This window comes from Artemia franciscana, chromosome 9 (assembly GCF_032884065.1).
Source record: "Artemia franciscana chromosome 9, ASM3288406v1, whole genome shotgun sequence".
Taxonomy (NCBI): domain Eukaryota; kingdom Metazoa; phylum Arthropoda; class Branchiopoda; order Anostraca; family Artemiidae; genus Artemia; species Artemia franciscana.
The window spans coordinates 40168229-40189340 of NC_088871.1; the positions used below are offsets into that span (position 1 = coordinate 40168229).

The 21112-nt window shown below is 32.3% G+C and overlaps 1 protein-coding gene across 2 annotated transcripts in view; it reads right to left on the reverse strand.

Annotated features, from left to right (window-relative positions):
• The window catches only part of LOC136031410 (disintegrin and metalloproteinase domain-containing protein 10-like), a 198595-nt gene that overhangs the window by 31191 nt on the left and 146292 nt on the right, over positions 1 to 21112 (reverse strand). For both annotated transcript variants that reach the window (XM_065710960.1, XM_065710961.1), the window contains exons 10-11: positions 18012 to 18189; positions 15623 to 15792 (exon numbers count right to left, since the gene is read on the reverse strand). In XM_065710960.1, coding sequence (XP_065567032.1) covers positions 15623 to 15792; positions 18012 to 18189 — 348 coding nt within the window. The remainder of the gene's footprint in view (positions 1 to 15622; positions 15793 to 18011; positions 18190 to 21112) is intronic.

Genomic DNA, 21112 nt, shown 5'->3' on the forward strand with positions numbered 1-21112 from the left:
ATTTCGTTTTGTAAGGGATTTTTACATAGAAAGTAATAATTTTGAAATACTCGATTTAATAAAATGAAGACAATAACTAGTAGAGGGAAAGCCAGTGGTGGTTCTGGACTCTATTACGTCCAGGACAAAATCTTGATTAGCCCCATCTCCCTGTGTCCCGCAAAATTTTCAGCCAAATTTTTCATTTAATGAAAAAATTATTTTCAATTTATTAATTAACTAATAATTTATCTTTCAAATTATTATTTAAGTTTATTATTTTAATTACTTAATTATTATTAATGATCCTAATTTGATTATTTTTTTAAAATTATTTTTAATTTATTTTTCTCTTATTAATAAATTAACAATTTATTAATTATTTACAGTTATTAACTGGGCCCTCTAGTTTATTTTAAGAAGAGTACAATTTCAAAAATTACGAAATGATTATAACCGTTTGATCATTTATTTGTGATTGTGCACCCCTAAAATTTCTGCACCGAGGGCAAGTGCCCCTCTGTCCCTCCCCTAAAACTGCCTCTGGCGAAAGCTCGATAATAATAAAATTAACAGAAAAAAGAATATAAGAAGTTACAAAGTGAACTATTATACATTTTTTCTTTTTACTTCCTTAGAAAAAAGTGGAACAGGAAAGTTTCGATTCCCATCTTAATAGACTAGTCGAATTAATTGTCTTAAGTTTTAGCCAGCTTTGGAAAAATCAGAGCCTTCTAATTTAAAATTAAAAAAAGTTTTAAACTTACCCTTAGTTTTAGTGGTTGATCAAATTAAATACCAAGGACATCAAAATTATATAATTTTTTTTATCTTAGGTCTATTCATACCTGAAAGCTTCGATTTTCTGAAAATTTTTCTTTTGGTTATTTCAAATTTTTATTTTCATGTTTGAATACATCTAAGATGGGTCCTGGGGATACAAAATGTTTTTATTTGATATCATGGGTTACTTAAAAGGTAGGACTACTCTTGGCTAAAAAATTTGTTCGTTTTAGTTTTCAGTTGATGTGAAGATACAAACAAGCAAAGTAACCTTAAGCTAAACAGATAGATAATGCACTGTACAGGGCCGTATCCAGTATTTTTGTCGGAAAGGGGGTTCAGGGAGATTTTGCTAAAAGACGTTTAAAAACGCATAAATTTTTTTTTATATGCATTTTTGTTAAGCTTTTAAGAGTCAGATAAACATTTCGAGGGGGGTCAAACCCTCTAACCCCCCTGGGGAGGGCACTGGAATTGTACGACAGATGTTGCATTATCTTCCAGCTTTTTAAAATTGTACACGTGCAAATGATAAGTTACTTTTGCAGAAAAGGGTGTTTTTAGATGAATATCTTAAATTTGTAAAACGTGGTCCCTCAAAGAAGAAATTTCATTTTGAAAAGAAAATTCGAATAAAAAATTTCGAATTGAGAGATTCGTAGCTGTATTTCCCACAGTCCTCTTGGTTCTACATCAAGTTTCAGTAGTAGTTACAAGTCTTCATGGCTAGGACCAAAGGATGTACCTAGTATTTTCGTAGTTTTATAGAAGATGGACTAGACTTGAGGAATAATGGAGTAGACTTGGGGAATATATAAAGTTTGGGGAATAATACCCAAGTCTTAAAATTTTCGTTAGAGGAGTAAGTAAGTAAGAATTTTGCTTTCCCGTCATAAATCAAAAGACAAAGAACTAAGTACAAAATAAAAAAATAACAAGAGATAAAAAGGAAAGATAACAAAATGCGACGAAACACGCACTTCAAAGTTGCCACTTGTCGGTAGTATAATATATAATAACGCATTCTGATACTGCGCCGGCCATGAACTAGTTTAGCAACTAGAGATAAAAGGCACATGCTAAATAAGTTCATGATCATTAGGCCATAGAAACTATATCCCTATTTACTATTTGATCGCAGGCCAATCTGTCATTCTGAAAGAAATAATGGTGAAAAATAAATAGAATCTGACAGTATATTTTGCGAATAAAGATATGCCCTCTTCCTGAATCCCCAGTACGTGCCCAGGCCCAGCTGGATTCTGTGGCCCAAAATAGGCACATTGATTGCTAAGACACCCTTTTAAGAAGTATTTCCTTCTATTTACTGGAAGTTACAACAGGCCGCAAAAAAAGAGAACAAGTGGGACAATTGAAAAAAAGAATGTTCGAAAGATAGGTCTACCAGACTCAAAATTATGTGCCTTGTAAAAATAACCTACGCAATGATACCCCTTTTCGAAACATCATCGTACGTATGAACAAACTTTATACCACCTATAAAAAGTAGAATAGTTCGTCTTTTTATAGTAGGGTTTTTTCTGCAAAAGCACAAAGATAGTAAGAACCTACTAAAACATTACTTTTTGATATTTTACTGTCATAGCACCCCTCCCCCCAAAGTAAGGAATAATTAAAGAAAGTCAACTCAGAACTCCCTTAATATCAACATAATTTAAGAGGAATTAGTTGTTTTATCAGTAGAGCATATCTACCTCATCAGTTATTGATTGAAACATGCTTATCCATTTTCCTAGTTCATTTTTGCATTCCTATGTTTGGATATCTATGGATTAAAAATCAGAAGGTCCTCTGACAAATAGGCGTTTATACTTTTCTAGCCAACTGCAACTCCTTGTCCGAAGCCCTGCCCGCTACAGGGGTCACGACCCCACAGGTTGAGTAGCCATGCACTAGAGAACTCTTAGGGTACATAATATGAGCCTTTGAGTTCTAAATAATATCGCTGAAATTCCACATAGAGACAAATAGAGCACATATATCCCTTGAATTCCTGATTGAACGCATATCTTTCTCCGTTGTTGTTAAAGTGCTAAGTTTTAAATAAACATACAAAAAATAATGCCTTATGTCGGTGGAAAATAAAGTAGAGACAACAACTACTACTACTACTAACAACTCACCGCGGCACCGAGCCGCCTGAGGCCAACACAGCTACACAAGCTCCTCCTCCATCCCAATCTATTCAAAGTCTCACTCTTTACCGCTTTCCAGTAAGTTCCCTCCTTCTTTATGAGTCAAAATAACATAAGAAATAACATAAAAAATAGGCTAATACTTATTTTTCGCTTGGTATGGATAGCCGTAAGAAACTTTCACGTTTCTTCACGTTTTTCAACAATCTTAGTTATGTTAACACACATGTTTCCTGTAAAAGAGTAAATGTATAAAAGTCTCTTGTCTTCTTTTTAAAAGTAGTACCACTTCCTCGCATTCATCAACATCGAGTTATGTTTTTTATTTGGGTAAATGTATGATATACACCCTACCTAATATTCTTCTAAAATGTTTCTCTGACACTCAATCCTAATAAAATATATTAAAGTAAGATAAAACTATAATACTTTAGAAATAAATTTGGCTATATATTTGCACATTACAGGAGTAGGGGTAAAGTATAGCGGGTATGCATGCCTAATGTGTTACGTAAAATTATTCTGCATATTAAATAGCAAAAATTATTTTCAAGCTTCACACTGTTCAGATATTTTACCCCCTTCTCCCACCTAATTTGAAAATATATAGCCTAAATTATATATTTTCCATCTATTATGTTACTTCTCTTTGTCTTGTCTCACGCTAAGCTGAAGGAAACTAACGAAAAAACTGATTCTACAATGTGTCAATGAATGAACAACATTAGGTAGGACATTTATCTTACATTCCTTTAGTTGGTTTCTTTTTTCTTTTCTTTTTTGTATTATCTTTAACAGCAATGAACTTAGACTTTCCAGGGACATGACTTTATTTTCCTAGCAAAAACGGTTCGTTCCTGTGTAAAAACTGCTTTTTCACAAGCGATTTTAGCAAGGGTAAAAATTCGAAAAAAGACAAGGAAATTGGTTTTTGATGTATACCAATTATTTTCATATTCAAAAATGTTAGGTATGGTCAATGCCTAAAATTACAAAACTTCGCAAAATTACACACTTCCTATGAAATACCAAGTTGACACTATAATTCGTCCTGATTTAGAAATATGTAGAGAAAATTATCAAGAAGAAAAATTTATTCTCATGGCCCCCGGATGAATGTTAATAAAATGCTCGAGTGCACCCTTTCCCAACTACTTACAACAATCCGTCAACACGATGAGGCAAAGAAAGAAAAACAAAGAATAAACCGCAAGCACATCGTTTTAAGGCCCTTTCAGAATGAGAATTTACTAATATCGAGGTTTGGCTAGTGCTAATTTGACCCAAAAAGATTTTCAAATAATTTTTGTTATTGGCTAAAAATTATATGAAAATTTTGATTGACTCAAATTACCGCTAGCGCTAACTAAATTTTGGAATTAGTTAAATCTCTCAAAGTCAATACTGTCACATTGACTATGGTTCTCTCAATAGAGCCCAATTAAAATAAAATCGGCTTAATGTAAAAAACTTTGATTTTACCCAGCTGTCATTTCAACAGGAACGGCTTAGAAAGCTACCAAATTATGCATGGAACTTTTCCATTATTCCATTCGATATGCATCAATTTAACGAGTTAACTGCGCTGTATTTCAGTCATAAAAAGAATAGGGCCATTTATGAACTTTTCTCCTATCATAAGTATCATGACACATGAGAGTTAGATGCATAACTTTTCCTTGATAGGGAACTAGAATAAGCATTTGTAGCTGACTGCCAACATTCTCGGGAAAAACAGGCAATTAAGAAAGTTTGAAAGACTGTAAATGTTATTAAATATGGGCAAATTTTTGTCGATAAGATTCATTCGCAAACGACACCTGATGAGGATTAGGGGACTAATAACATCCTTTGTTTTAAATAATTTTGGAATAAGTTATGTACAAATGAGATTATTTTGGTAGGAGGCGTCGGTAGAAACGAAAAATTGTGGTCAACGTCTAGAATAGCATCTCTCCAGGAGGATATGTGTAGAACAAAAAGAAAGATACTTTAGATTGTTAATTTTGTGTTAATTTTATGGTTTTGTTCGCATTTCCGACAATTCATCCCGAGCCCCCTTCTGATAATTTCATATAGCCCTGAGCTATATTAAAAATTGCTATAGAATTAGTGAAAACTGACTCACAAGCATACAAAAATAGAGAAAACAAGGACATATGATTCACTGATATTTGCTGCACATTATAAAGACATAATTCCATAATTTTTTGTTTGCATTTTTAAATAGCCTAGGGCTATTTGAGACACGTAAGGGCGGGGGACTGGAGATGGAAAACCTATAAGAATGAACCTGAAATTAACAATCTTAAAATTCGTCTCTTTTTGTAAAAATATCCAAAATAGAGGTATTCTAGACTTTAAGTAAAACTGTAATAGCACCTGGTGAGATGATTTAAAAAAGACAAAGCGATAAATATTCCTTTGTTTATACAGCGTTAATTCGTTGAATTTCATCGAATTTGGAATCTCATTTTTGCTAGCTTTGACCTTGATTCGTTCAAATGAGCCCTTAAACACTTCTGCTAAAGTTCACCTGCCCCGACTGGCAGATCCAGGGGCAGGCAGGGGGGCCCTGGCCCCTCCAAGAATTTTCCGGAGCCTTCTTTCCCTGTTTTTTTCCATTATTTTCTCTAAAATAAATTTCTCAATTTGGTCAATTATTGGCACCTTTTCCCATTGCCCCTCCCACGATTTTGCCCTAAATCCGTCCCAGACAAGCCCAATAGCAGTGGAGTACCAGAAAAAAGAGGACACGTCAGTGATAAGTAGTGGTGGGGTCCTGGAGCCAGCCGGAGCGCCTGTGGCTCTAAAGATTGCCTATACTACAAGCGGTACACGTCATTAGCATATTACAGCCGGTACATATTGCCTTTAGTACAACAGGTAGAAAATTAGCATATTCCAACAGGAAAAAATTGCCTATAATCCAAAAGGTATGCCAGAGGCTCTAAAGATCTTCTATTAATACAAGGAATACATAATTTGCATAATCAGCTTACCTAGTGATAATCCCAACGCAATTCTATGAATAATTTTTTATTTGGGTTGAATGAGACCGGTTAACATTTTAATAGACTTTTTACATCAAGTGAATATAAAGCAGAATTTTCAACGCATTTTATAATACCAATCGATTTTTAATCAGTCAAAAAGTGACAAGTCTGCTACCCCTTTGTCCTTATGAAATGAGCTTGGGTAAAGTAAACCGGCGAACTTATTTCCCCATTGAATCAATTGCTTTAGCGTACTTTTCTTAGAGGGAACTTATGGTCATCCAAGGGCCCTCAATAACCCTCCCTCAACTTTTTGTCTTCCCTTATTTTTTGCACTTAGGATTATTTTTTTTTGAACTTTGAAAAAAATTCATTTCAAACATTTTTTCAACGTTTTTTGGGACTATTTTTTTTTTCATATCTTAAAATGACATTAACTATACTTATAACAAAAGCAAATTCACTTGTGACATTTTTAAAATACGAAATGAGGATGATATAGATATATTAATCATGATTTTTCCTATTAGAAAAATAATCTTTATTTTAAACACTTTTTGCTTATTTCTTTTGAAATTTTTTCGACTTTTTTCATGTCTTAAATGACATTGTAACATACTCATATCAGACTTGGACATGGTATGCTGATAAAGAGGTTGACATGGAAAATTTGAAGTGATTTCTGCATAAAATTTGAGAGGTTATTAGGAAATGATCCTGTCAAGCGAATATTTTTAGAAGGGGGCCATAGGACAATGGGTTGTTAAATTGGTAAAAATGTTAGACTAATCGAGGAATTGTCTTGCAACTGGCCTGTTTTCTGGAAATGTATGATGTTACATGCTAGAAAGAACCTTAAATCAACAAATGTACCCTAAGAAGTCATTAAAAAAGCAATTTTGCAAACAACAAGTTCAACTAGTAGGTAAGTACCGAGTATCTTAGTTGCTAACTGAATATACATAATTTAATAAAAGCACTTTTGAGTACAATAAACTGAGGTAGTTGATAAATTCCGAGTGTTTTTGTTGGTGACTGGGTATAAAAAATTTAATGAGAGTACTTTTGAGTACAACAAACTCAGCTAGTTGATAAATTCTGTGTGTTTAAGTGGCAGGCTGAGTACAAGAAATTTAATAAATGTACTTTTGATAACAACAAAATCAGCTAGTTGGTAAATTATGAATGTTTTAGTTACCAACTGGATATAAAAAAAAAATTTATAGAAGCAGTTCTGAGTACAACAAACTAGATAGTTGGTAAACTCCGTGTTTTAGCTGCTGACTGAGTTACAAAAATTTAATGAAAACACTTTAGAGTACAAGAAACTCAACTAATTGATAAATTCTTTGTGTTTTACGTGCAGGCTAAGTTCCAAAAAAGTTAATAAAAACACTTTTGAGTGCGGCAATTTCAGCTAGTTGGTAAATTCCGAGTCTTACAGTTAACGACTGGGTATAAAAATTTAATCAAAACAATTTTGAGTACAACAAACGCAGCTAGTTGGTATATTCCGAGTATTTTACTAGCTGATTGAGCAACAAAAATATCATGAAAGTACTATTCAGAACAACAAACTCATTTAGTTGATAAATTCCAGGTGTTTTACTTGCAAACTGAGTACCAAAGATTTAATAATAGCTCTATTGAATACAACAATCTCAGCTAGTTGGTATATTTCGAGCCTTTTAGTTACCGACTCGGTATAAGAAAATTAGTAAAGGCACTTTTGAGTACAACAAACTCTGCTAGTTGGTAAATTCTGAGTGTTTTAGTTACTGATTGAGTAACAAAAAATTAATAAAAGCAGTTTTGGGTAAAACAAACTCAGCCAGCTGATAGAGTCCGTGTTTTACTTGTTATCTGTTATTATTAAAATGTTAATAGGTATTTCTAAATTTTGTGTGATATTTCATGTCTGAAATCAGCATACAACTTGCGCTTCATTATCAAAATCTATATAATGAAGATATTCTCAAACCTTTACATACTATTGTCAAAATTTTGCTTCACATTATGAAAATCTTACCTGATATTATAAAAAACATTTTTGGTACTAAAAATTCTTGTCTGATATGGTCAAATATGACGATGTTATCTAAATCGTGCCTTCTGTAACCGAGATTAATATAGAGCGATCAAATCGTGTCTTTCATTATTACCAAGATTATCAAAATCTTTCCAAGTATTACCAAACCCTTGCCAAGATTCCCAAACTATTGTATGATATTATCAAAATTCACTTGATATTATGAATCATCTTGTACCAAAATATAAAAATCACGATTGATGTAATGAGAATCATACAATAATAATAGTAATTTATTTATACCCTCTATACATATATCAAGCCCATTAATGATATTGTCAATATCATACAAGTTATTAACAAAATCTTGTATGGTATTATAATAATCCCGGAAAATATTAAATATATTTTCAGCTACAATTGAAACGTGTCTGTTATTACCAAAATCTAATATCGTGCTATCAAAAACCAAGTTTGCTATTAAGAAAACTTTACGCAGTACTATCAAAATTATCTCAGCTATTATCAAGATTATCAGAATCTTCTCAAATATTTCAATATATTATGTGATATTATCAAAGTTTTGCATGATATTACCAAATCATGTTAAATATTACAAAATCTTGTCTTGCATTATCAAAGTCTTGTGAGATATTTTGAGAATTCTTTCCGGCATTACCTAAATCTTGCAAATTATTATCAAAATCTAGATTGGTACTAGCAAAACCGTGTCTGGTACTATCAAAATAGTATAATGCATTACCAAAATCTCGTATAATATTATCAAAATCTTGCCTGAAATTATAAAATATCTTGCACTGTATTATCAAAATCTCAACATTGTATAATGAGATAATCTATGATATTATCAAAACTTTACGTAAAATTATTAAAATTTTGGAAGTTATTAACAAAATCTTGCATGGTATTATGAAAATTTTACCTGATATTAAGAAAAATATTTTTCTGATAATATCAAAACGTAACTGATATCGTCAAATTTGGCATGATGTTGTCTAAATCGTGTCTGCTATTACCAAATTCAGCATAGTGCAATCAAATCAAATATTGTCTGATATTTTGAAAAATTCTCTGTGACAATATCAAAACCATACATGGTGTTATGAAAATCATTCAAGCTATTAAAAAATCTTGCATGGTATTATCATTTAATCCCGCAAGCTATTAAAAAAATATGTCCAGATATAATAAAAACGTGTCCACTGTTTCCAAAATCTAATATGGTACAATAAAAATCATGTTACTTTAGGGAAACTTAACAGTGTGACATCAAAATCGTGTCTTCTATTATAAAGATCATCAAAAAGCTTGTCAAATATTATGAATACCTTACATGATATTATCAAAGTTTTGCATGATATTACCAAACCATGTTAACATTAAAAAATCTTGTCTTGCATTTTCAAGGTCTTGTGAGATATTATGAGAATCTTTTCTGGTATTACCTAAATCTTGCAAGTTATTATCAAAATCTGAAACGGTGCTAACAAAATTGCGTCTGATACTATCAAAATATTGTGACTGACATTATGAAAATCTTTCCTGAAATTATCAATTATCCCGCGTTACATTATTTAAAACCCACATGAAAGAATGAGAATTCTCTTTGATATTATCAAATTTTTACATAGTATTATCAAAATCTTGCAAGTTATTGACCAAAGCTAGCATTTCGTTAAGCAAATTTTACCTAATATTAACAAAAATATCTTATGGGAAATATCAGAAAGTGTCTGATATCGCCAAACCTGACAAGATGCTATTTAAATCGTATTTGCTATTACCAAATTTAACATAGTGCGATTAAATCCTTTATATCATTATTAAGATTACCAAAATCTTACCAAGTATTACCAAAATCTTGTATGATATTACCAAAATCTTGTATATCATCAAAATCTTTTCTGATATTCTGAAACATCTTGCATTACATCATCAAAATCATACGGCATGAGGAAAACCCTTTATTATTAATAAGAAAATCATGCATAATGTTATCAATATCGTGTAAGTTATTTACAAAACTTTGCATGATCTTATCAAAAATCTCATAAGTTATTAACAACATATTCTCAGCTATAATTAAAACATGTCTGCAACTATAAAAATTTAAAATGAGGCTGCCAAAATCATGTTAAAAATTAACGAAACTTATAGTGCTATCAAAATCATGTATCCTATTATTAAGACTATCAAAATTTTGTCGAATATAATAAAAACTTCCATGATATTATCAAAGTCGTGCATGATATTACCAAATCCCGTGAAATGTTACAAAATCTTGTCTTGCATTATCAAAGTCTTGTGAGTTGTTATGATAATCCTTTCTGGCATTACCTAAATCTTGCAAGCTATTATCAAAATCTAGAATGGTGATAGCAAAATTGTGTCTGGTACTATCAAAATATTGTCAAATATTACCAAAATCTTGTATGGTATTATCAAAATCTTGTCTGATATAATCAAACATTTTCCACTACATTATCAAAATCTTGCCTGATGTAACGAGAATCATCTATTGCGTTATGAAAACCTTATTTGGTATTATCATAATCATACAAGTTATTAATAAAATCTTGCATGATATTATCAAAATCTTTCCAGGCATTAACAAAATATTTTCTGGTACTATCAAAACGTGTTTAATATTGTCAAAATCTAAAATGGTATCACCAAAATCATGTGTGCTATAACCAAAATTCCACATAGTACAATGAAATCGTGTCTGCTATTAACAAGAGTATCAAAATCTTGGGAAGTATTATCAAAAATATGTGTGGTACTATCAAAATCGTGTCTGATATTATCAAAAATCTTGCAGTACATTATAAAAATATCGACCAGTATAATGAGAAATCTCTATGGTATTATCAAAATCTTACAATTTTTTAACAAAATCCTGCATTGTTTTTATCAAAATCTTACCTGATATTAACAAAATATTTCCAACTACAATAAAAACGTGTGTGCTATCACCAAAACCGATATGGTGCAATCAAGGTCTTTTAACTATTAACAAAATTTAAAATTGTGCTGTCAAAATCGTGTCTTTTCTTATTAAGATTATCAAAATCTTGTCAAATACTATGAAAGCTTGATAATTTCAGTGATTTTTACAATTAAGAGTCTATATAATGACACGTTTCCACTACCCCAAGTGCTGCATTATTTTCGGCTTTAATTATAGATGGCAGCATAACTAAATTTTAAGCTATGTTACACTGAGTTAACTATTTTCAAGTTAGGTTCATTTATGTTCACTTAGCTTACCCCGCCACGTTAAGTAAAAATAATGCTTTCATTCAATTCTTGATACTCAGTACGCAACTAAATCAATCAGAATTTGTCATCTTTTTGAGTTTATTGTACCCAAAAGTGCTTTTGTTAGATTTTTAATACTCGGTCAGCCGATAAGACACTCGGAACTTACCTACCGACTGAGTTTGTTGTATGTAAACGTGTTTTTATCTAATGACTTCTTAGGGTAAATTCCTTGATTAAAGCATCTTGCTTTTTGATTAAAGCATTGATTAAAGCATCTTTCTAGCATGTAATATCATGCATTTCTTTGAAACAGGATATTTTCAAGACAAACCCCTGATTTAAGTCTAGCACTTTTGCCAATTTTACAACCTATTGTCCTATGCCCCCCTGCCAAAAATATTTACTTGGCCGAACCAATTGCTAATAACCAATAAAATTTACGTAGAAATAATTTCAAATTGTCTATATCAACCTCATTACCAGCATACCATATCCAATTCTAATATGAACATATTACAATGTCATTTTAATACATGAAAAGTTCAAAAAGAATAAGCAAAAAAAATGTCACTATAAAAATTATTATTCTAATAGGAAAAAATCACGGCTAGCATATCTATATCATCTTCATTTCCTATTTAGAAATTATTACAAGTGAATTTCTTTTCTTATAAATATATTTAATGTCCTTTTAAGACAAGTAAGAAAAAATTAAAACATTTCTAAGTTCCCAAAAAAGTTGAAAAAGTTCTAATAAAAAAATCCAAAGTTAAAAAATATTTCTAAGTTGTAAAAAGGGGAGGCCAACAGTTGGGGAAGGGGCATTGAGGGCCCTTGGAGGCGGGACGTGGATGACCATAAGTTCCGTCTAAAAAATTGCTAAGGCAATTGATTCATTGGGGAAATAAGCTCGCCGGTTTACTTTACTGAAGCGCGCTTCGTAAGAAACAAATGGTGGCAGAACCGTTGTTTTTTCATTCATTAAAATACGGTTCGTATTATAAAACGCGTTTAAATTTCCGCTTTATATTCAATCAGTGTGGGAAGCTTATAAAACTATAAACTGGTTTCATCCAACCCAAATAAAAAATTCATTCATAGAATTGTCACATGATTATTGCCCGATAAACCCATTATTTAAAATATGCCGTAGAGGCCATACTGACGGAATACATTATTTATTCCTTGTGTTAATAGGAGAGCCTGGGGCGTACCTGTTACAGTATAGGCAATATGTTCTTGTTGGAATATGCAAACTCTGTACCTGCTGAAGTATAGGGAATATGTATCGGCTGTAATATGCTAATTTTTGATCATGGTGATTTCAATGGTTTTCTTTTTTTTTGTTTCAATCTGACTCCATTCTTTCGGCCGTTCAGGCTTTCTCATAAATTTATTTTCGAAATAACATTTTACTGTTAAGACTAATAGAGATAATAGTTCCATTTCTTAGATTTCTAATTCCAGACAAGGTACTCTTTTCATGTTATCATGCTTAGGTAATCATATAAGAAAACTACTTTTTTCAAATGAAAGTCAAGAGCAACATTTAAACTTAAAACAGAAAGATTTTTTTTTGTTTATGAATGGGGCTCTTCTCAACCTCTTTTTCGTTACACAAAAGCTTTAATTATTTAAAAAAAACATCTTATTCAAATTCAACGGGCCTTTTGTCTGAATAGTCATTCTTAAAGAATCGGAACAAAAGTTAACTTGTGAATTTCATTAAAATCAGTAGCCTTTTTGGGGGTTTTTTCACTCTTTTTCAAAAAACAAGCAAATCTTCTCAGGTTCATAGCTTTCGTTGGATAGCATTAAACATAATAAATTTCTTACATTTTAAATCTGCACTAAAAGCCAATTCATTTGAAGCATTAATTCCTATAAAAATTCCCTTTTTAGAGTTTCGGTTATTGTTGGCCTGAGTCACTCCTTACTTGCAGTTCTTTACCACGAACTGTTTGAAAGAAAACTTTTCATTGATGCATGTATGCCATAGGATTGGTGAAAAGTCCCACCTCTTTTTAATATGACCAGATACAACAATACGATTTTTCAAACAAGGAAAAAATATTGAGACAGCTATGGTATCAGGGCCGTGTCCATGATTTTCGTTTGGGGAGGGTTATTTTCTTCTCGGCGGTGGGAGTTACAAACACCTTTAAAAAACACATAAAATTTGTTTACATGCATTTTTGTTACGTTTTTAGTCTCAAAAAGTTTCGGGAGAATTAAACTCCCAAAATTTTCGGAAGTTGTATCCAAAATTTTCAAGGCCGTATCCCCTGGATACGGCCTTGCGCGGCATATTCAAAAATTCCTTTGTGAGTGCCTCATTTTTAAATTTATCATTTTACAATAAGGAAAGAAATAATGCTATAAGATAATTATGCTTTAGCCTAGGCTCGTCTCCCTCCCAACAACATGATTTATAAAATCTAAGAGGAGCGAGTTTACCATAAAACATTCATAGGTTCTAATTAGCATCGAATATCAGTTCTTAGTAGGATTTGACAGGGCAAAACAACAGGCTTAATATGGGTTTACGTTTGGTTTGCATTGGATTTTTGAATAATAATTAAATGAAATCTAATGTCATTGCCTACTCCACGTAATTTTTCTTGATGTACCATACATAAGATTTTGATAGCATTAATGAAGGATTAAGGAGGTAGCGGGCATATTCCTTGCTTGGATGCAGTATAATTTTGTACATTTTGCACATTTATGTGGTTTTGACAAGCAGACATAATGTAGATGTAGCAAAGATGCAAACACTTTCACTGTATAAAGGTTTTTTAGTTCCATTTAAGTCACAAATGAAAATCTTTTTTCTCTAGCTGGCGAAATTGCACATAAAACCAATAAAAGCTTTTTATTCAAGCTTGATATTAAATTTCTCGAAAAACTTCAACTGCTTGTGAAGACTTATGAGAGGAATCTCAATCTCTTTTCATTTTTCTAATAAAACTTCGAGAATTTCATTTTAATCATACATATCATAGTGAGGCTACTAGGTCGCTTTACTTCATAAATTCTTAACGTCTTTTCGAACCTCAGTTTTTGGAAAAATATTTTAAAACGGTATATCTAAACTAACCCAAACAGCAGGCAAAACCATTCGAAACGGGACAAGAAAGACAAGTTGGCTTTCAAATCACATTCGCCATTCGTTATTACTGACAGGACAAAAAATAAAATGTTGCAAAAACAGATATTCATCTCCGGAGTCACATAAAAAAAGCTCGCAAGATGCTTTTCAGCAATACTGTTTGAGCAAGAAATCTCATTAACTTCGCTTTTCCAGGAGTCCCTCAGGATTCTGCTTCGTTTTACTCAAATTAGAATTTCTTCTTTTACTCAGATACTCATGAGACACAGCTCAGGTAGCAGAAGTTGTTTCGAAATTCTCGAAAAAATTTCACGATAAGCATTCAGGATTAGAAAACCTCAATTTGAAAGAGTATAATTGGTGGAAAATATTTTCAGTAAACTTTAAAAAGTAGCAGGGGTTATGGGATGCTTTGAAAAATAAAAAGATAATTGAGTGTACCAATGTGCAGTGTAAGAATTTGAATGGTGTCAATAACAAAATTCCTGAATCTAGTTTTGCTCACTTTACAGAAGATATAAAACACATCAAGTGTTATTTACTACTACTACTACTACTAACAAGTCACTGCAGCACCAAACTACCTGAGGCCAACACAGCTACGCACTCTCCTCCTTCTTCATAATCTTTTCAAAGCCTCCCTCTTTACACCCTCCTTGGAAGTTTCAATTCCCCTTAAATATTTCCTTACGACATCCTCATACCGCAACCGGGGACGACCTACTTTTCGTTTGGCCCTATACAGTTGGCCAACAAAGACAGTCTTTGGCAATTCATCATCCTTCATCCAAAGAATATTCCCTAGCCATCTCAACCTTTCTCTTATTAAAACCCTAGAAAGAGAGATGGAACCACACTTTTTGTACAGCCCACTGTTTGAGATACGGTCAGCCAGTCGGGTACCCTCAGAGCCAAGGCCGTATTCAGGGGAGGATTTAGGGGATTTAAACCTTCCCTCCCCTGAAATATTTGTTTGACTCGTAAAAACGTAATTTCAAAAAATAAAAACACGTTTTTGACGGCTTTAAAGTTGTTTTTAGCCCCTCCCACCGAAAAAATCCTGGATATAGCCCTGCCCAGATGGAGGTATTTTAGACAAGAAAAAAAAACAAAAAAAAAAAACTAGTAGGGTTCCATGGGCTATGAAAGGTTGAAAACTGTGATCTAAAACAAAGTTGAAAAAAAGAACTTGGTAATAAAGATTCAATTAGCTTCATCAGAGTGGTGCTACTATAACAGCTTTACCTATATGATAAGCCAGGTAATATTTAATTTAAGTTACCTGAGATGGTGAACAGACTTTGAATGGCCTCAGTGTGCATGGTTTCTCATTCATAGCCGGATTACTCCGCATAGGAAAGCAACAGGATTCTTTGCAGTCTTCTTCCCATCCACAGTCGCATTCTTCTCCAGGGTCCACAACGCCGTTTCCACAAATTGCTCGCTTTGGTTCTTAAACAATACAAACTGAATTTTACGAAAAAAGATCTTGAGATTTTGTTTATGGGTACATTTAAGGATAGGTCTTGAAGAAAAAATATTAAGAATTAGAAAAAAATAACTACAAAATTTTTTATCAAAGCACAAACATGAAAAGAAAAATTATTATTTTGATAATTGACATTATTTGAATAACGTTCAAATAATGAGCATTACAAATCCGTTGATTTTTTCATGAAAATCAACTTGGTGGAAGTGATGAAAGACTTGAGAGCCATAGCTAATTGGAGTAAAGCCAGAACAGATAGTCTCAGTGAGAGGCAAAGCTGACATAACCCTTTTTGATGTCATTTCACTTGGTGACAGATAAGTGTATCTACCATCCTAGGGCAGAACTAAAGAGATAGACATGGAGTAAAGGTAATTCAAATAAGCTTTGCCTTACAGGGAAAGTCCGCTGGAATTACGATGGGGATGACTGAGATTTTTGAGTTTGCTCATGACGGAAAATGCCCACTGGACTTGTATGCAAAAGGGGGGGGGGGGCTGAAGTCGCCTAGACTCACAGGCGAACAACAAGCGTGTTTCCAAAGCGTAAACATAAAAAAAAACATTATTTGAAACTCTGCAATAGATTAAAGTGAAACATCACATTTTTTTCAAAATTCACGACGCAACAAAACTAAAACCTTTTTTCTTTAGCCTTAAAAAACTTAATTTTCCCCTTTTTCTGTAACCTATGGCATAATGTTACTAATTCTGCTATTCCCTTGTTCCATGGTCTGATAGAGAGCCCTCCGTCATGAAAGAGGCTCAAGGAAAAAAAAATAATATTAACTGTTTTTGACAATAATCGTTTTACCGCATAGAAGAGTTTAGATTACTATTAAAGAAGTCACGACGGACTTCAACGTAATTTCAATCTTTTTTCACCCAATTCTAAATGAATTGGATCTCGGGACTGTAACTATAGTTTCCCTGGTTTCTAAGAAATCAAACTGAACCCAAGCTATAAAAAAAAGAAAAAAAAAAAATCAAAGAACGTAAAATTTTGATAAATCAGCATTCGTAAAGGAAAGAAAACCTTCATATAAAACCACCAAAAACCTTCAAAAAACCATAAAATTCAAATCCTTTTATGCTAAACTGTACTTGTTTCAACTCTGTTATTTTATTTCTGATTACAAAGCCCTGAGTGACAATAATTTACAATTCTGTAAAGGGAATAGAATCTTTGGAGTATAATTCTAAGATATCCAGACTCTAAGGGTTCAAATAGAACTTGAGCTTAAATAGAGTAAAAATTTAAAATAACGTATAAACTCGATAAATCAGCATTCGTAAAGGAAAGAAAACCTTCATATAAAACCACCAAAAACCTTCAAAAAAACATAAAATTCAAATCCTTTTATGCTAAACTGTACTTCTTTCAACTCTGCTATTTTATTTCTGATTACAATGCCCTGAGTGACAATAATTTACAATTCTGTAAAAGGAATAGAATCTTTGGAGTATAATTCTAAGATATCCAGACTCTAAGGGTTCAAATAGAACTTGATTTTAAACAGAGTAGAAATTCAAAATAATGTATAAACTTGATAAATCAGCGTTCGTAAAAAAAAGAAAACCTTCATATAAAACCATCAAAATCTTCAAAAAACTATAAACATCAAACGTTTTTATACCGTACTTCTTTCAACTCTGTTAGTTTATTTCTATTACAATGCATTAAGTAAACAAAATTAATAATCTTATTAAATGAATAGAATTTTGGGTTTGTCATTATAAGATATCCAGGTTCTAAGGGCACAAATGGAATTTCAGCACATAATTGAAAAACTTTATGAATTAATATTTATGAAGGAAAAAAAACCTTTTTTTACAAAAATTAGAAGGTTTAAGAATACTGTAACTATTCTTTAAAGCTGTGTATATTCTATATATTTCGTTGAGTTTCGTTTTATTTACATATTGTGAATTTATTTTATATATATACTACAAATATTATCATGTATCTTTATTGCTCATATATAATTATGTATTATTAACACATTTAATTGTTCACTATATTTAATTTGTATATTTATATATAAGATATCCTTTAGTATCTAGTATTAATTTCGACCTCTATTGTTTTATTTATTCCTAAAGCACAGTCGCCGTACTGTTCTGAATCGTAAGTAGATTAAATTAATTCAATCATGGGAGCATAATCAGAAGAGTTCACATACCTGTAAAGCATCCTCTCGAGTCCCTTGCTTTTGCGTTAAGGACACCGTTTATACTTCTTAGAGAGCAGGGAGAAAACTTGTTATTGTTCTTCTTGTCTCCTGAAGTAGCGCGGGCAAACATAATATAATTTCCGTCTTCTCCGCCAGGAGTGCAGTCTTTATTGTTCTCTGGATCGTGCTGAAGAAAAAATTAAATCATGGTCAAAGTAGAATTTTACCTTTAGATGCGGTCTTTGTTTTACATTTTATATGCGGTCAGTTTAGGACTGTGTCCCAACCCTTCAAAATTTAGCCCATCCTAAGATGTTTCTTGTGTTTTAAGAGTCCGTTCTAAATAAAATAGGAAAACCGCACTACTAACTAATTTGAGACATTCATTGATCCTTTTTTTACAAGAAAAAAAATGTTGGAAACAAATTAGAATTTTTTTCAAAATTGGAGATTTGCTAGTATAGTGTGTGCCTTCCTATTTCTTATAAATTGTATATATTTTCTGCAGAAATGTACTGAAATATCCACATCCCTGGAGCATTAACCCTGATTACCAAGCAAGATACAACTTTTCATGGACATGTCCTTATGAATGATACATGTCCGAAAATGTGTACTAAATAAGGGGTTTTAATCCCACTGGTGACGACAGATCGAAACAAAATATCTAAAAAACCCGAGGCGACAATTAATTCCTGCCCCCTTGTGTGTATCACGTAGCACCACATGTGCCACACAGCTCTGCCACCCTTGGTGCAGTCTCCAAAACACTTATCATACCCCCAAACCCCTTGACACAGTTCCGCCACTCTTGGTACGCATCGCATTGTGTACATAACTTGTGAGAGAGAGCAATCCCTCGAAAAGACCATAAAAAAGGTATAGAGAAAACAAATTCTTTAGATTATACAGGATAATAAAATCATGATCCTCAAAAGGAGAGATCCATGCAGACGGATATAAAAGCCTGTGGCAAATGCCAATACACTGCAAATTAGGAGGGTGAAATCCCCGGAGTTGCAATTTGTGCACAATTCGATTTTTCGTTGAAAGTAGACTGAAGATTACGTCTTCAAGCAAAATTTTTTCAAAATAATAAAAAAATAGTAAATTCCAAAAAGGCTTCAGGACTTGAAACCACGTAATAGCAGAACTAATCATATTGTGCCATACATTAGAGAAAAAAGGCAAAATTACTTTTTCTTTAAGGCTAAAGAAATACAGTTTTTCAGCTTTTAAACCCTCTCCGTTCTGAAATCAAAGATTAAAAAAGTAGGAAATACGTGAATACAAAATGATTTAGTAATAACTTCTAAAATGAATCTCAGGTTCAGCATAGGCTGTGCGAATAGGCTTTATAGTATTGCGTTCTAGAATATTTATGACTTTACAGAATTCAATATCTACCACTCACTTTTCGCCATGAAACCTTTCATTACCTATCATTAGAAGCTATCAGAAAGCAGACAAGACCCTTAATTAAATTTCCGACATCTAATATGGCAGCGTAATGGCAGATCTTGTTCTAAGTCAGGAGAACCCTTTTCTTGCTGTCTATTTTATTGATTGCCCTTTTTTCATCTCCTAGCCTACTAATAGGAATAAAGTGCCGAGTCTGATCAATAGCATAGCATTCTTTTACATAAAGTTTTTTTTAAAGACAATTATTCCCGAAGAGAACGGAAAATAAGTAAATAATACTCCTATAATATTTACTCTTTGTGAATGATCGAATGAGAGGTTTCTTTTTTGAAGGTGAATTTCTATGAAACACCTTTTAAGAAAGCTAACTTGCATATATTTTTAGCTTGTCTTTACTAAATGTTTTTATTCTGATTTGCTGAAAAAGCAAAACAGAAAAAAGCAAATTAGAAAGCAAAAGATATATGATCTTATTTTTACGCTGCACAAAGATAGAAGTAAAAGTGATCCTTCGGATTACAGAGGCATATCTATATTATTTCTATTTAATAATATTCTTGAAAATATGGTAAACAATCTACATTAGGTATATCTTTGATTCTTTTGATCCTCATTTGCTCAGATAGAAATTTCAAAATAGGATTTTTGTCATTTACATTATTACATTTGTTTCATCGGACCTATCGTTGCAAAAATCTTGTGTGTCGGGATAGCAGTAATGTTATTCATTCTGGTTTTTAAATATATAAGTTGTGGCGTTCCTCAAGGTTGAAAGTTCTTAAGCCGAACTGGCCAGACATGACAATAAACAATCAAGAGATATAAAACTTCAATGAGACGACGGCCAGTAGAATTGAAAGATTAAAACAACGCAGATATTTCGCCTGTATCCAAACAAGGCGTCTTCAGCACAAGATAGAAAATTAAAAGAAAACTAATCTAAAAACAAATAAAAACCACCACCAATAATAATAAATGCAATTGTCGCTACTTATCCACGTAGGGAAAAGCAGCTATTTGAGTTACTTCAATGAGTAACTTCAGTAATGATTATTACTTCAATAATCAAATTCTCATTGAAGTAACTCAAATTGCTGACGCCTTGTTTGGATACAGGCGAAATATCCGCGTTGTTTTAGTCTTTCAATTCTACTGGCCGTCGTCTCGTTTGAAGTTTTCTTTTTGTAGAGTTTTATCTCTCTTGATTGTTTATTCCTCAAGGTTCAGTTCTCGGACTGAATCTATTTCTTCTGTTTATAAATGACCAACCTGAGGTACTAAGACTTTGTAAAATTATGGCATTTGAGGATGATATTGCTATTTTGGTATCTGATAAAGATTTATCTACGCTCTTCTGTAATTTTATCGGTCCACTTTGAACCACACCTAATTCGTACAAGAAAAGTCTTCAGTAGCAAAATCAGAAAATAGTGTCAACATATTGATTTTTTCAATGGAACGGACTAAATAAAAAAAAAACCTTTCTCTCTTTACTTTAATAATGTACCGTATTTTGTCCTGATTATTTCAAATATCTAGGATTTATTTGGCTGAAAATTTATCGTTTCGAAAACATATACAAAACAACGTCTCTAAAAATTTCACGAAATTTGTGTGTTTATGTTATTTTCCCAATCGATATTATAAAGACAATTTATTTCTTCTTAGTTCATCCATATTTCCTCTAC